General features: G+C 42.8%; 2 protein-coding genes across 2 annotated transcripts in view; one reads left to right on the forward strand and one right to left on the reverse strand.

The window, feature by feature from the left end:
* LOC102452976 (sodium channel regulatory subunit beta-3) overlaps positions 1-15,462 on the forward strand; it is a 122,039-nt gene that overhangs the window by 18,912 nt on the left and 87,665 nt on the right. The window lies entirely within an intron of this gene.
* Positions 1-15,462, reverse strand: part of LOC102452724 (potassium-transporting ATPase alpha chain 2) — a 31,193-nt gene that overhangs the window by 972 nt on the left and 14,759 nt on the right. Inside the window, exons 9-21 of the mRNA XM_006116616.3 lie at positions 14,559-14,757; positions 13,890-13,999; positions 13,044-13,178; positions 12,095-12,287; positions 11,305-11,480; positions 9,792-9,928; positions 9,092-9,242; positions 6,675-6,843; positions 5,541-5,695; positions 4,695-4,818; positions 4,105-4,250; positions 2,409-2,542; positions 1,594-1,695 (exon numbers count right to left, since the gene is read on the reverse strand). Coding sequence (XP_006116678.1) covers positions 1,594-1,695; positions 2,409-2,542; positions 4,105-4,250; positions 4,695-4,818; positions 5,541-5,695; positions 6,675-6,843; positions 9,092-9,242; positions 9,792-9,928; positions 11,305-11,480; positions 12,095-12,287; positions 13,044-13,178; positions 13,890-13,999; positions 14,559-14,757 — 1,931 coding nt within the window. The remainder of the gene's footprint in view (positions 1-1,593; positions 1,696-2,408; positions 2,543-4,104; positions 4,251-4,694; positions 4,819-5,540; positions 5,696-6,674; positions 6,844-9,091; positions 9,243-9,791; positions 9,929-11,304; positions 11,481-12,094; positions 12,288-13,043; positions 13,179-13,889; positions 14,000-14,558; positions 14,758-15,462) is intronic.

A 15,462-nucleotide genomic window follows, 5' to 3' on the forward strand; every position in this document is an offset into this window, starting at 1 on the left:
CTCAGAAGATGCCAGAAATTGGATTGGCATATGAAAATGGTATGAAATGTAAGTAATTTTAATTAAGTGAAATGTAATCTAGCAAATGTTTTATAGCCTCACACCTTAGCTACAGTTCTGGAATAAGGGAAATGGAGATTCTTATTCTAAATACAATATTCTCTATTCTTGGTAATAAAACTGGCTAAACCCAGGATGTGTTTTTGTGAAAAAGGTCATAAAAGTAGGTCCCAACTCGCAGATTTACTCAGCATTTCTTGGGTCCTTACCTCAATTAAGAGTTTCTGGGTTTTGTTTGTTTGTTTAAATAAAAGAAAATGTACATGTTTGATTTAAATGATTGTATTTTTCAAAAATACAGTGTTATTTTTAAGAAGTTAATTTATATTTCAGATTTCTTAAAATAGGGATAGTTTTAAAATAGTAATTTTTTTAAAATGGGAATTCCAGCAAGTACATTTTTTTCTTCTTCACAATAAACGCATATTTTTCATTAAATTTTAACAAGAAAGGGCTATAACATTTTCTTTAGTTTTCAAATCATAAGCATTGTGCGAAAACAGAGCTCTACTCCAAATGTTTCCATTTTATCTCTTTTCTGAGAAGCAATCCTATTCCAGTTTCACCCTAGTTTTCTTGCTCATCATGGTTCAATCTTTTCCAACACTCATTCAGTTTTGGTAATTTTGATTTGCACTACTTGATTTGGTGGTTCTGTTTCTTTTCTGTTTGGTTTTATGAGAAGCAATCCCATTCCAGGCACATCTGGTTTTCCTAGGACAACCAAGCCCTTATGTTGCTTTAAGTTACAATAAGAGAAAGTTGTGTACCAAATGTAGCGGTCCTGGCTCTTACCATTTAGGAGGAGTTCTTGATCAAACAGACTAACCATCTAAAATAGGGTATGTCTACACTACCCCGCTAGTTCGAACTAGCGGGGTAATGTAGGCATACCGCACTTGCTAATGAAGCCCGGGATTTGAATTTCCCGGGCTTCATTAGCATAAGCGGGGAGCCGCCATTTTTAAATCCCCGCTGCTTCGAACCCCGTGTAGCGCGGCTACACGGGGCTCGAACTAGGTAGTTCGGACTAGGGTGCCTATTCCGAACTACCGGTACACCTCGTTTCACGAGGAGTAACGGTAGTTCGGAATAGGCACCCTAGTCCGAACTACCTGGTTCGAGCCCCGTGTAGCCGCGCTACACTGGGTTCGAAGCAGCGGGGATTTAAAAATGGCGGCTCCCCGCTTATGCTAATGAAGCCCGGGAAATTCAAATCCCGGGCTTCATTAGCAAGTGCGGTATGCCTACATTACCCTCCTAGTTCGAACTAGGAGGGTAGTGTAGACATACCCATATATAGTAGGATTTTTTGTTTTGTTTTTTTTACTGAGACATTTCAGCCAGTTCAACTGAGTAATTACGTCCCTAAACTTAGCTTTTGAACTCTGCTGTCTCAGAAGCTTATTCTACTTGGCATGTCCCTCTCATCAGCCATGCCACCGAGTGTAGATTTCCTACCATTTACTTTGTATATGTACATCTGAAGAAGAGGTAGAACAAAGATGCGCACATTCAAGAATTGAAACTCACCGAAGGGGCGTGAAGTTCAAAGCAGTAACACTTCCAAGACCATAACATAGAATCAGTGCGATTGCTATCTGAGAGAATATACCCAACCAGATCACTTTATTCCTACAAGAAAATCAATACAAAAGATGGTATAACATTACTGTCTATAACTGGCTGGTAATGTACTAACACTCTATATATAATCCAAAGGTACAAATCTGAGAAGAAGCCCTACTTAACTAGGGGAAGATTCTGTGCTGCTGTCTAAAATGAGGTGTTCCGAAGAAGACAAAATGAGCCAGAGTGTGTCTTTCCTTTTTAATGCAAAACTGAATACAGCCCATTCACCCTGGACTGTAAATGTCATATGGACGAAATGTCAGCTTTTATAATGTGGCCTCAGTACTGCAAGATGCCCTCAATCATTTGGCTTCTATGGAACTTAAGGATGCTCAGCACTGTTTTTTCCATTTTGAAAATTTTGCAAAATCTTGATTAGCTCTATTGTCCTGTTTTGATTTTAAGGGAGGTGGGGACTAGCAGGAAACTGCAAAAATGGCCAAAAAATGCAATGTAATGTTTTTTATTTTGAAATATTGGTACTTGAACAACTTTGCTCAGTTCGGTTTTCCTTGTGGCTATTTTCATTACTAATCAAAAGCTTGGGCAATGGAGAAAAGCTGGAGAGAGATGGAGTTGATGGGAACAAGAAAGAAGAATGGACAACGTTATTTTTTAATCCCGTTTCATCCAAGGAACCAACAGAGGCTGGATAAGACCATTAGACCTCCAGGCCAAGACTCCCCTCATTCCATTAATACACTTTTCACACCCACCTGAGAAGACCCTGCTGGAAAATGGAATTTCTCCGTGTTTTCCTGATGATCAAATCTGCCACTTGCTGAATTGTGATGCTGACAAAAAAGGCGGTGTAGCCACTCCACTGCAGGTATTCCCGCTGGTATCTAGTCTGCAAAGGAATAAAAAAGTGTCTTTATTGCATATACTTAAGTTATAGGAATCACTGTGCAGTCTAGAGACTGATTCCCAATTTCATGGGCTTAAGTCTGGAATGACTCCAGATTTACGCTTCCGCAACAAATTGGAATCCACTGTTCTCTCCCACTAGATGTCTATAGAGAATGTGGAGCATATTGGAAGTGAGAAATTCACATCAGTTCCCCTACTGCAGGGCTACTCAACTTTGGAAGCTCTGGGGGCCACAATGATACTCACAGCATATGCCAAGGGCTACAACTTAAGTGTGGTTGCATATACATGCAAATATATGCAAATAGCTTCTTTCACACTCAAGGGCATGAATACAAAGATTAAGGCAAGACTACTCAACACACAGGCCCCATTTAAGTCAGTTCTGCTGATATTAATAAAATGTAATAGTTACCCTATTTCCACCCATGTGACAGCACTTTTAATGAACAATGACAGTCCAGGAATTTAAGTACTAAAACGCATGCCAACAGAGGACCATTATGTTGACTGCTTTTTTGTTTTGGCTCCCACTTGCAGGCTGCGTGTTGAGCCCCCTGTAAACACAAACTGCACTGTGGGCTGCAAACAAACGGGCCGTGGGCTGCATGTGGCCCTCAGGCCACTGCCTCTGCTTATGGTGACTCTTGTAGGCAACAGTGTAAGGATGGTTGTGGAAAATTCCCCTCTTGGTTGTGGGCTGCAAGAATTCCTCTAGGAACAGCCTTTGTTGTCGGGACCTAGGTTCAGTACTGGATTTTTTAATTAGATGTTGAGGTTGTGGTTCTGTTTAACATTCATTTATTGTCAGCTTAGGGTTATGGAATTTACGCAATATTGCCTCCCCATGCTGGGAAGGGGAGACATGTATTATTGGGAGTATCATGGCAGTTGGGCAGTAGTGATGTACAGAAGCAATGCTGGGGGCATGAAGCGGATCTAACATACTCCCGAAAGGGAGGTAAGTGCGGTGGTAAGTGCGCCTGTCACCAAAGACCTACAGCTGAGACAGAATTAGGGGGAGATGTTTGGTGTTAGGGCTAAGAGAAGCAAAATGAGGTGACTTCTGGCAGTGGAATGAGCGGGCTCTGAAGTTCAATGACCAAAGCCAAAGAACAGCTCCAAGTAATCGACCTTGGGAACCTTTCACATCTAATGACAAAGTTAAACTGAGTCTAAGGCTTTGTTTACACTGGCCATTTAATGACAAAGCTTTTGTCATTTGCAGGTGCTTTTAAAAAAAAAAAAGAAAAAAAAAAAAAACCCTGAATAGCAAAAGCTTCGCCATGTGCCAAGTGCTAGTGTAAACACCACGTTCTCCCCAGGAGTGGTCCCCTGCCAGCATGGCTCATGGAAAGTGGAAGTTTGTTGGCAAAACTATGGATGAACAGCTGTGATGCTAAATGCTGTGTAGTATAGACAAACCCAGCATCACTGAAAATAAATCTTTCCCCAGCAGTTGCTTCTCCTGTTCCCTAATAAGGGGAGAGACTCTTCCATTTCCAGTTATAACTAGGAATTTGATTGAAGAGGATTTTTTACCCATTCTTGCCCATAGCTGTCCTCTATGTCATTATTATAATCATCTTCCCAATTGACGCGCAAGCCAAGCAGTGTGTAAGGCCACCAGCCCTGTTCAGCATACACGGTGAAATAGGCTAGGAAGGCTCCAATCGACTGTAGGATCCCTGCCAAGTAGAAGAGAGAGAAATAAGCAAGGGATGAGTGAGACATAATGTATTTGGGCAGGGGCAGGGAAACAAGAACAAATCTGCTGAGAGTCAGTGTTAAATTAGCTCTTTCTGGATCCATAGTACTTTGTGTGGCTCATATGGACACCTTTCAACCAAGAATCTCAGCATGGTCAAAATTAAACCTCCCAACTCCAAGCATTTCTGTAACCATTGAGTAGATGCTCACACAGTCAGAGGGAGGTTAAATAAGCTTTTCCAAGGTCACACAAGGAGTTGAGATCATGGGAATGGATCTAAGGAGTCCTGACTCCCATTCTCCTGCTCTAACCACTACTTTACACTCCTTCCTGTAGCCAGGAACTGCACTGATGAGCCTTCCACCCACTCTCATTCCCCTGATCCAGCCAAGCTACCTCTTATGTGAATGACCCAACATACCAATCTGCAGGTAGGAGTACACGGCCAGCTGCTGATTCACCAGCCTGTCCCTCTTCTTGTGCCGGGGCCTTCTGTTCATAATGTCGCTTTCAGCTTTCTCGTAGGCTAATGCAACAGAGGGAATCTACAAGAGAAATTCTCTTTCAGAACCAGACTGGCAAACCTCTGCCTGCGTCTGGGAGGTTGTTCAATAAAATCTGGCCATATTTCCTCCACTGTCTGTTGGCTGGATACTCCAGGTGTAAACGAGCAAATGATAAAAGACTTTTATCAAGGAAGTCTGCAGTTCAGAACAATAGAAGGCTTTGCATGAGACCTAAAATGTGTGCTGGGGGCCATGAACATATTGCTTGCCCACCCCAGAGAGGTGGATGAAATTGAAAGGGGTCTTCTGAATCTTTTGGGAGGGAAGAGGATGCTTCATCTGCATGTCTGGTGATAATTCCCTATGTTGTAGCAAACAGATGATTTCAAGAAGATCTGACACTGGTAATATATGTGCTATCAATAGTTCACTGCCTGCATATCTTGATCAAAAGGCCTGGCTCTTCCTTACTCCCCTCCTCACTTTATTTTTCTCCTCCTCCAAATCCAGCTGTTTTCAGTCTAGCCTCTGCTTGTTTTGCTGTTTTACATACCCCATGTGATTAGACTCTCAGTTTGTGACTAATGACTAATTCCAAAAAGCTTGACATCAAATCTAATTGCTTCTCACCTAGAAAGGCTCAGGAGTTTCCTTGGCACTCAAATCCTAGTCGCTTACTCATTCTTATAGTCTATAAAATGCTCATGAAATTGCACAGGAGCCCAGCTGGTTTTAACCATGTCTGGGGTAAGACAACTTACAATGTCTGTGCCCAGGTCGATGAATAGAATCGTAATTGTGCCAATGGGCAGCGGGATGCTGGCGATAATGTAGATCAGGAAAGGGCAGAGCTCGGCAATATTCTTGGTCAGGGTGTAGGCAATGGTTTTCTTTAGGTTATCAAAGATCAAGCGGCCTGAGGAAAAAATAGAAAGTTTATTTAAACGTGCGCAGTGAGGCCAATGCTGGCTGAAAATTTTTCACTATCTTTTATCAACGATTAAACTTAAAATGGTCACAATAAACCTCTGTGTTGCTTTTAACTTTTAAAAGGTTAAATTGCTTGGGGCAAAAAGTCAAATTCTTATTGTAAATGTATTGAAAGTAGAAAAAAAAATGTTTTCCTTGGGGAAAAAAATTCCTCATTTTCTGATCAGCTTTAATGTTAATTGAAGCCAGCATTACAGTTAGAAAGAACCACAGTGGACGGTAGTGTAACTGGAATCAGACAGGAGAGGATGACCAACAAATAGAAAAGAAAGGGTACAGGACATTGCTGCAATTGTAGTAACTTGAGGCTGAAAGCAATATGGGATCAGATGTGAGTGAAGGGCTTTTGCTCAGGGTTCTAATTGATAGGTATAGCAGAACTGAGCAAATTGGAGTTGTGTAACTGTTGCCTTGCTCTTTGTTTTTGAGCTGGTCATAAAACCCTTGTGTGTTTGTGGTCAGAAATGATTCACATCATTCTCTGACTTTAAATTGTTTACCTACCATGCTTCTAATCCGTTGCAGTTAGGCCTGCAGAGTTTGAAGCTTGAATGAGGAAATTAAGTCAATGGTAGACTGGCTTATCTTATCTAATGGTAGGTGGGTGGTAAGGGACATCTTACCAATGCATGCAGATCTGGGGATGCAGTTACCACAAAAGCCAATGAACTTATCATTTAGCCCTAGGAGATGCACAAATGTGTGCCTGAATCCATACGTTTGCAACAAAAGGAACATGCAGTCCCCCAGTTTGCATTCATAATCCAGGCAATGGTGTGTGCAAATGTAAGAGAACAACACTGCATTCAAGTGAGCCTCTGTAAAATAATAAGACAGGGGATTGTGGCTGTAAGTCATACGAGACTGCTTGCCTAAGGGATGTGAATAGTGAATCTTATTTTTACCTTCCTCCACTCCTGTGACAATAGAAGCAAAGTTGTCATCCAGCAAGATCATGTCAGCTGCATTTTTAGCTGCGTCAGAGCCAGCGATGCCCATAGCAATTCCAATATCTGCCTTTTTCAGAGCTGGGGAGTCATTGACTCCATCTCCAGTCACTGCAACAACTGCATCCTGAAACAGAGTAGGAGTCGATCAACTCTGAGGAAATGAGTCCGTTCTCCAGGGAGGAAAAGCCTCCTACCTTTAAAATCTCTGAAGCAGAATTAAGTAGAAGTTACAATGAATTTTGGTGCTCTTCAGCTTTTTTTTAAAGGGAATTTGTGCTGGTGAAAGGGGCTGGGTAAGCAGCTCTGGCCTGAAGACAAATTCTCCATCTAGCCAGATAAAATCTAGGCAGTGGAAGCATGCATTCCTCTATAATGCCTTGCAGTGTGTCCTACCTCTGGCTGAAGAAACCAGGGACACTCTTTGGGGGAGAAGAGGAACTCAGAACCATAGTCCATCCAGTCCTAAGCTTCTCTAAAAATGTCTACAAATAATGTCAATTTCAGCGTGGGTTGTGATACCTGTACCCATTCAATAGCTGTCGGCTACGTAAGAGCTGTTAAATGCTATTCTTGCTTTTAGTTTCTGTAAACCTGAACTGATTTGAACTGGTGACCTCAGAAAGGCCCCTGTTCTTTGGACTAGCCTCTCTGATGAAGCTGCCTAATGTAACTTAAGGTAATCCTCTCTCAGAGATGCTTTAGCTTCAGGGGAATTTGGAGTGTTCTGAACAGAATCAGAAAAATCAAAGGAAAAAAGTGTGGCAAACTAATTAAGACAAATTCTGAATGTCTTGTTCCTTGGGGGATGTTGCTAAGTGATACCCGTTATAAATAATGCTAGGGGGCAGGGCTGCACCCCCTGCTCGCAATGCTCACCAACACCTCTCTCTGGGGGTAGGCAGCCCCGGCTCTCCCCCTGGCTAGCCCTTCTTCCCCCCTCCCCCAGCCGCAGCATGGCAGCCCTGGCTTTCCTCTCACCCCTACCGGCTGTTGAGCCAAAGCTGCATCAGCCCTGGACCTTCCCTCCCCCACTCCTGGCTGCCAGGAATGCTGGGCTGAGGCATCCCTGGATCCTGCCCCCCCTCACCCTTGCCCCCGGAGGAAGGAGGGAGGGAGGAAGGAGGCTGTGCAGCTGAGGGTGGAGGCAGGTGGTGGAACGCAGAGTGATGTGATGACATCACTCTGTTGTTCTGCAGGACAATTTTTTATATATCTATATAGAGAGAGAGAGAGAGAATGCACAGAAGGGCTTGTAGGCTGTAACTACTAATCATAGGACATGGACATTTTTTGCACTTTATCCTTGTAAGAGCCAGATCCTACTGGAGATTGGGCATCTACCTAGCGCTGAACAAATGTACCCAAGCTTGCCATCAAAAAGGGGACAGTACTAGGAAGCCAGTAGTAATATCATTGCTCCTCTGAAAGCAACCGAGGATTAAACCCGAAGCGCTGACCTTGGCGGGAAAGCTCAGCTCTGCCAGAGCTACAAAAACTAAAAATGGGTCATGCTGCATCTGCTTTCCTTGCAAGTCTGAGGGAGAGCCATGGGGCAAGTCACACCCTGCACTGGTGGGAGTTGTGAAGCTATGTCAGGAAGTCCCTGGGTGGGCTATATACACCTACTGTCTTGCTTCCGCGGCAAACAGCTTTATAACCACTGTAGTGAATGGCGCAAAACTCTTAAAATCCTGCCTTGCGCTAGTCTCCAGCCTATGCTATCAGAGAGTTTAAGAGGCAGTTTAACAAGGGCTGTTCCTAGCCAAATTGTGTAATAAAGCAGTTTATCGTATTATACACAGCAGTGCAGAAGGCCAAAGGGAGGCTGAAGGGAAGGAACAAGAGGGCATAGTCACAGCATTGTTTTCATGTTGGTTTATAGAGCCATCTGGGAAAGGGGGCTTCCTACATAACACAGCCTTGGCCCCAGGAATTCCAGCATTGTCACTGTGGGGCTCATCACAACCTGAACTTCACACCAAAAAAGCAGCTGGAGCTCATATTCTCCTCCTCAAGCATATGATCCTACCACAGAAGCATGTCAATTAGTCAGCACCAACATGGGACCCCTGACATGCAACAAAGCAGCGTGCATTGTAGGCAGTGTAGGACAAAGGTACCAAAGGCAAACTGGCCAGTTCACCTCAAGGTGCAGATTCAGATGGTTGCACAATAGAAAGAGAATCTCAGCTGTGTCTGTGATGCACTGGAACTGATCTCTCTCCCTCCCTCTCTCCCTCTTACTTGTTTCTAGCACCACTACGGTAGCATTCACTTATGTCTGTTGCTGGGAGGATATCTGAACAGATACCATCCCTGTACAAACCCATTATGGCAACATCCGTGCTCACCCATTGCCCTCTTATGCTCACCTGCCTTTGGCAGCCCTCCACTATAATCAGTTTCTGCTGGGGTGAGGTGCGAGCGAAGACTATTTCTGAGTGATTGATCAAGATCTCATCCAGCTGCTCCTGGGTCATATCCTTAAGCTCCATCCCGTTAATTACGGCAGCTCTCGCATCCCTGTAAAAACCACAGGCATGCAACATGAAACTCAAGACAAATTCTTAGATGCAAGCAGTACACTCAAACACTATGCTCAGTTCAGTGGCTTGTGCCATGGCAGCAATAAGCAAGTCAATTTTTAATTAGCCTCATTAGTTTCAGTGCAGGAAATACGGGCAAAGCACTTTACAAATGCAAGATCTTACGACAGTTCCATAATGAAAAAAGTGGTAGTAGGCCACCTCAGTAAACCTTGGAAAAGAACGGAGAATGTGCTACTGGGACAATGCTGAATTAGCTGGTAGAGGTGGAATGATTGACTGAATTGTCTTATTCTTCTCTGGCTGAATCAACAAATCTCCATTCAGCCTCAGTACATTTCAAAATAACCTGAATGGATGGTTCTGTGAAGAAGATGAATAGTTGGGTATATATCAGGGCTAGGAAAGTACCAAGGAACAGGAGAGCAAAAAGTGATTGGTCTGTGGAAACAGGGTAATACGGGCATAGGAGGGAAGGGAAGGTTTCATTTCCAGAGAGCTGCAGGTGCCTGCCGTTTGCCCTTACTCTTTATTGACTTGCTCGACTGGAATGTTGAGGCGCTTGGCAATATCTTCCACGGTCTCGCTGTTGGCAGAAATGATGCCCACACTCTTGGCAATTGCTTTTGCTGTGATTGGATGATCGCCGGTGACCATGATAACCTGATGAAGAGACAAATGCATTGAATGAGAATCTTAGGTGCTGCAGAAGGAAAGATGAGCTGATGTGGCTGTCGTCTACCAGGCAATGGCTTTAGTTCTTTAGCGTGCTGAGCATGCAGCCAGGTTTTCAAAGACATTAATATGTGGACACCGGTTTCTAAGACATTGTTTAAATGAAAGTGGAAAGGCTTGATTCAGACAATCAGGGCCATGTAGCATCCTTCTCTAATTCTGATCTGCCTCACTCCTCCTCCTAAGCAGAGGTCCTGAATTTATTCCATTGAGTACACTAATAACCCCAAATGCTGCTATTTTGCTATTGAGATACTGGGAACCAATGCTGTAGAATAAAGAAGGTCTTTATAAGATTTTGCATTATATGTTGGCAACAGTGAAATACTGCAATATAAAATGGTCATTGTGACATAAGGTGTCATAGAGCACTGGGACATGTATCCATTCAACCATTTAGGAGAAAGAACTGCTTGGTAGTGAGCCTAGAATACCAGCAAATTATCTATTTTTGGGGTAGCCTTCATTTTGCCTTTGGCCAGTTGCGTCCAAGGCTGATTTCCGTTTCCATATGTAATATACAATTGAAACTCCCCTTCATTGGCCTTGGCTGAATATATACTTGAGGATTTCCCATCTAAGGAAATTGTTGCTTACCTAAAATTTTTCTAGTCCACACTTTTATGATCTAAATTTACTTCTTTCCCTTTCTGAAAGACTTTTGTCACTCTTTCATGGTTTAAAGTAAATAATTCCAGCTAATGGGACTGTCTCTATGAGAAGATTAAATGGATACAAATCAGACATTAAGAATGGCAACATACAAAAACCAGTGGGCGGGGGGGCACTTTAACCTCCCTGGACACAGTTTCTGACTAGCAAATTGTCGTTGTCAGGGGAAAAAAAAACAAAAAACAAAATGTCAAACACAGAAAGCCAGGAGAAAACTGTCTAAGCTGGAATTCATGTGCAAATATGACACCATGAAAAAAGGTTTAAATAGAAACATAGAGTGGTTCCCACATTGCAATAGATAATTTCCCCTTTGGGATTCTCACCCTTCTCATCACTGTTGGAGATGAGCCACATCCATGCTGATTTAATTAGCACTGATGTCACAATTTTATCTCTGTATTCCTTCCTTCCTTCCTTCCTTCCTTTTCTTTTTCTTTTTCTTTTTCTTTTCTTTTCTCTTCAAATACCTTTTGCACCTGGGATTTTGATTTCAGCCCATCTTCACAATGGGCCCATTTACACTTAGTCGTCTTCATACCACTTTGGCAGTGCAAAGGAGCCTTAAAGTGGATGTGAGTTTAACTCTCAGGCCAACATTAATGATAGCAGCTGATTGGTAGAAACCCTACCTTGATCCCAGCACTGCGGCACTTGGACACGGCATCTGGCACGGTGGAGCGAGGGGGGTCGATCAAGGATAAAAGCCCTACAAAGCACAGGTTGGAGGTGGGGAAGTTCATGGAGTCTGTATCAAAGGGATAGGTATCTGGAAACTCGTCCTCTGGCAGGTACAAATGGCAGAAGCCTGGAATGAAACCCAATAGAGCAGTGTGAGAGCAGGGTAGAGGGAAAGGAATAAAAAAGAATGGGAGCCCTGGTATTAGTTCTTCTGTACCGTTCACGACTTCGTTTTAAAAATGTGCCATAAAATGTCATCTTTGTGATGGAATTTTAATCCCTCTGCATTAATGTTCCTTTATAGCACCAGCATTCAGAGCTGTGTAGCTGGTACCTGGGCAGTGCTTTGCTCCATGTAGCAGATACGTTTGTGATTCTTTATTTGCATGATGGTAGTGCCCAAAGGTCAAGGCCCCTTAGTGCGAACTATTATCCCAAGGTTCCTTCTTGAAAGAATTTACAGCAGTTTTAATGTGGGTTAATCCCCTTCCTATTTTGAGGCGTTTTTACCATTTCAGTCCATGAATGAGCAGGTCGTTTCCCTTTTTTCCTCTGAAACGGTATTCATTTTCAGCTGTCATTTCAAGACTGGAATGAGGATTGTCACACGTATAATATTCCCATGCAGACCTAATGCATCCATTATTGTAACATCCAGTTGCCCCAGGCCACTGGTATTTAACTCAATTTCCCAATGTCCTTCTCTGTTACAAACCCTTTTCGGTTCCCTTTTGAACTCACCCAGCACTCTCTCTCCCAGGCCTCCCAGTTCCATGTATGCTGTCTGGAAAGCCTCAGCCCTCTCTCCATCCAGTGGCTGTTCTTCGCCATTGATCATGATGGTGCTGCATCTCTCTAGGATCCTCTCTGGGGCTCCTTTCATCACCAGCAGGAAACGTTTATCGTTGGGGTCTTCGGTCTCATGGATTGAGAGCTGTACGCCATGAAGATGGAATCATTGAAACAGTGTATTGTCCCCTTCGGTTTCCACCGCAACCCACCACCACCTAAATTCTGCCCTCAGATACACAACTTTCTCAGTAAAGGCAATGGGAAATGGCCATGCTTGTCTGACAAAAGAATTTGGCCATAAGACTCCATTGAATGTGAAATCAATAAATGTTTCTCCCTCTCTTTTTCATCAGTGGTACATTATCTCTTCTGAGGTCATAAAACTTGTCTTTGGTAGAATGAAATACCTTGCTGCTGTAATGACATACCAGATCACCACGGGATAATATTAGTCTTATTTTAAGAAGACACTGCTGCCCAGTCTTAGGCAGCGTTGTCAACTTTCTAGGAGCCTGAGAGTTGTCAATACTATTTTTCCCCCTATAGAATGATACAGATGGGCTCCACCCTCATCTTTAATATGGAGATACTACAATATTTAATTAACAAAAATTATGGGTTCCTACATACAGTGCTCAAAGCAACTTGGCCAAACTGCATGGAACAGCACCATTCCTTCTTTCATCACGTAACCTGAATTCCCTGGATCTAATTGCATGGTCTTGTATGAAGGTCCCATCAGGGTAGCTGTCTCCATGGAGAATACACAGCTCTGACTTTCCGAGTTCCAACAGCGTAGAACACTGAATTTCTACAATAACGTCACTATGACCCAGCCACAAACACTGGATTAGGGAAAGATATGAATTGGTTCATTTTCCAAAGACGAAAATCACACCTGGAACTTGTTAGTAGAATTGAAAGGAATTTCGGCCAGTTTTCTGTTCCGTTTTCTAATGCCCATGACATCACCCAAGATTACTTCAGCAAATTTCAGCAGGGCTGTTTCTGAGGCATCTCCCACCACAACTCTCTGTGCAGAAAAGAGCAAACATGGGGTTCAGTAGTAATACTTTTGCACATTCATCCAAGGGGCTGAAAGAACTTTACACGTATCTGCGATCGAGAGTATACTTTCTAATGTAGCTGTCACTGTGACAGCAAAGCACCAATCAGTTTACCTATGGCAAACAAGAATGTGAGATTATATTTTCCATCCTTCTCTTGACTTATGCCCTGGGAGCATGTGAGTTGTATTGCTCCTGTTTTTATTAGCTGTGGTCATTAGGACCATGCTACTGTCTCATTTTTTAGGCTTGCTGTTGTGATAAAGCTACTGCAAAGAGGTGAGATTTGCATTTCATTTAGTGGAAGTGAGAGATCTGTGGCTGCTCTCTGCTTTGCTGAAAGCTTCATAATGCTGCTCTGGGGTAAATGAATATTGTACCCTCTTAAAGTTGGTGCCTCGATTTATCCAACTGTCAAGTGCTTTCCACTGCATGTCACAGACCGTGTCAGAACCAAGAGCACAGCCCAGGAATCTGGAGTCACCTGTTCTAATCCAAGAACTGCCCAAAATAAATGCTCTACAAGAAAATAACTCAGAGCTCTACCCTGGCTACATTATGTTTAGTTTAGATTAATAGTGTGGCAATAATATTCTTGGTTTCTGAGCTTTTTTTTCCACTTAAATAAATGTTCATCTTTCAATAGAAAAGAAATGAGCTAAGAAAGTAGCTCATACCTTCATTATTGGAATGTTCTCCTGTCCAGGTTTGAATTCGGCCCGGTTGCAGAGTGTTACAATCTTTGATAAAGCTGCCCACGATTGAGAACTTTGATCAAAGGGCTGAGCTGAAAAACAAAAAAACAAAACAGATTTTTGGATGCTGGATAGTGGAATCCTTATGGTAAAGCAGCAATGGGAAAAAACAGCCATTAAGTGATTCTGGTGTATAGACATTCAAGTATTATCTTCCCCCGTGTATACCCCCCCATCAGCCCTGCCAGAGTTGTACTGGTGAAGATCCCCTGTTTGTTTAATGATGAATTGAGGGGCTGGATTAGTACTTCCTAGACTGAAGAATTCTGTTTCTCCAGAAAACTGATGTAGATCCAGCTCCCTTTCTGCACCCCACACATCTTAATCTGATTTTGTAAGGACCATCTCCAGGGCTGAGAGTGGTGTTCACGCTCTTTTCAGTCCTTGCCATCCCTACTAAGATTGTCAACCAAGTGAGGGGGGAGTTAGCTTGTTATCGGCTAGACTACTTTTTCTGATGTGGGTGCTTGTCTGAAGACAGTCCACCAAAGAACTATCAGATAAGGTGGCTACTAGTCATCACCATCGTCCTCAGCTAGAATCAGATTAACAGTCGCCCTGTTGCCTTTCCCCAGGTCCATGTATATTTACTTGTCTGTTCTTCACTGGTATCTGCCGAGTAGATCTGATTGTCAAACCAAAGATGGGCAACAGTCATCCTGTTCTGTGTGAGGGTCCCAGTCTTGTCAGAGCAGATGATGGAGGTTGACCCCAAGGTTTCCACAGCTTCTAAGTTCTTTACTAGGCAGTTCTTCTTTGCCATTCGCTTGGCTGTCAGAGACAAACTCACCTAAGGAAGTGAAAGAGTTGCAACACCACCGTTAGTGAGGTACCATTACAGTGAGCAATGTAATAAAGCCAAGCATAATGTGACTCGATGGACCATAACCTGAACCTGTTTGAAATTTCAACTAAAACATTTTTTCTAAGGAAAACATTCAGTAACATTTTTAGATTTTAAATAGCTCCTTAACCAGAAAGTTTTTTTTCTTCAAAAGATTTTTTGGGGGTTGTAAATCCAGAAGACATTCACTGGAGTTCTTGGGGGAAAGTTCTGGTTTTTTTAATTAAAAATGGTATTTTTCAATCAACCATAGTCCTGCTAATGATGCAGATCCTACTTCTGATCCTGTTCATGAAAATCTAGAATAGTTTCACTGATGCCAGTGGAGCTACTCCAGAGTTATAATGATGTAACAGATCAAACCTGGCGTCTGCATAAGGGACATAGGTTAATACGAGATGTGGCCTTCATGCTGTGAATAGGGCATGACCGCAATTAGGATCATATTCAAGGAAAAGGACTGGAATTTGGGAAAAGCTCATAGCTGCAAAGGTAATGGTAGTGGACAGTACTTTGTCATCATATTTCTAAGGTGGCCATCACTATGGTGTCCAGTTACTACTAATAATTATTGTTGTTTGTCACCAGAGATGTCTGAGAATGATTTCATGTCTTGAGTATGGTTGTAGCTAAGAAGTTTGATGTGTGAAT

Source organism: Pelodiscus sinensis, chromosome 26, assembly GCF_049634645.1.
Source record: "Pelodiscus sinensis isolate JC-2024 chromosome 26, ASM4963464v1, whole genome shotgun sequence".
In the NCBI taxonomy this organism is placed as follows: domain Eukaryota; kingdom Metazoa; phylum Chordata; order Testudines; family Trionychidae; genus Pelodiscus; species Pelodiscus sinensis.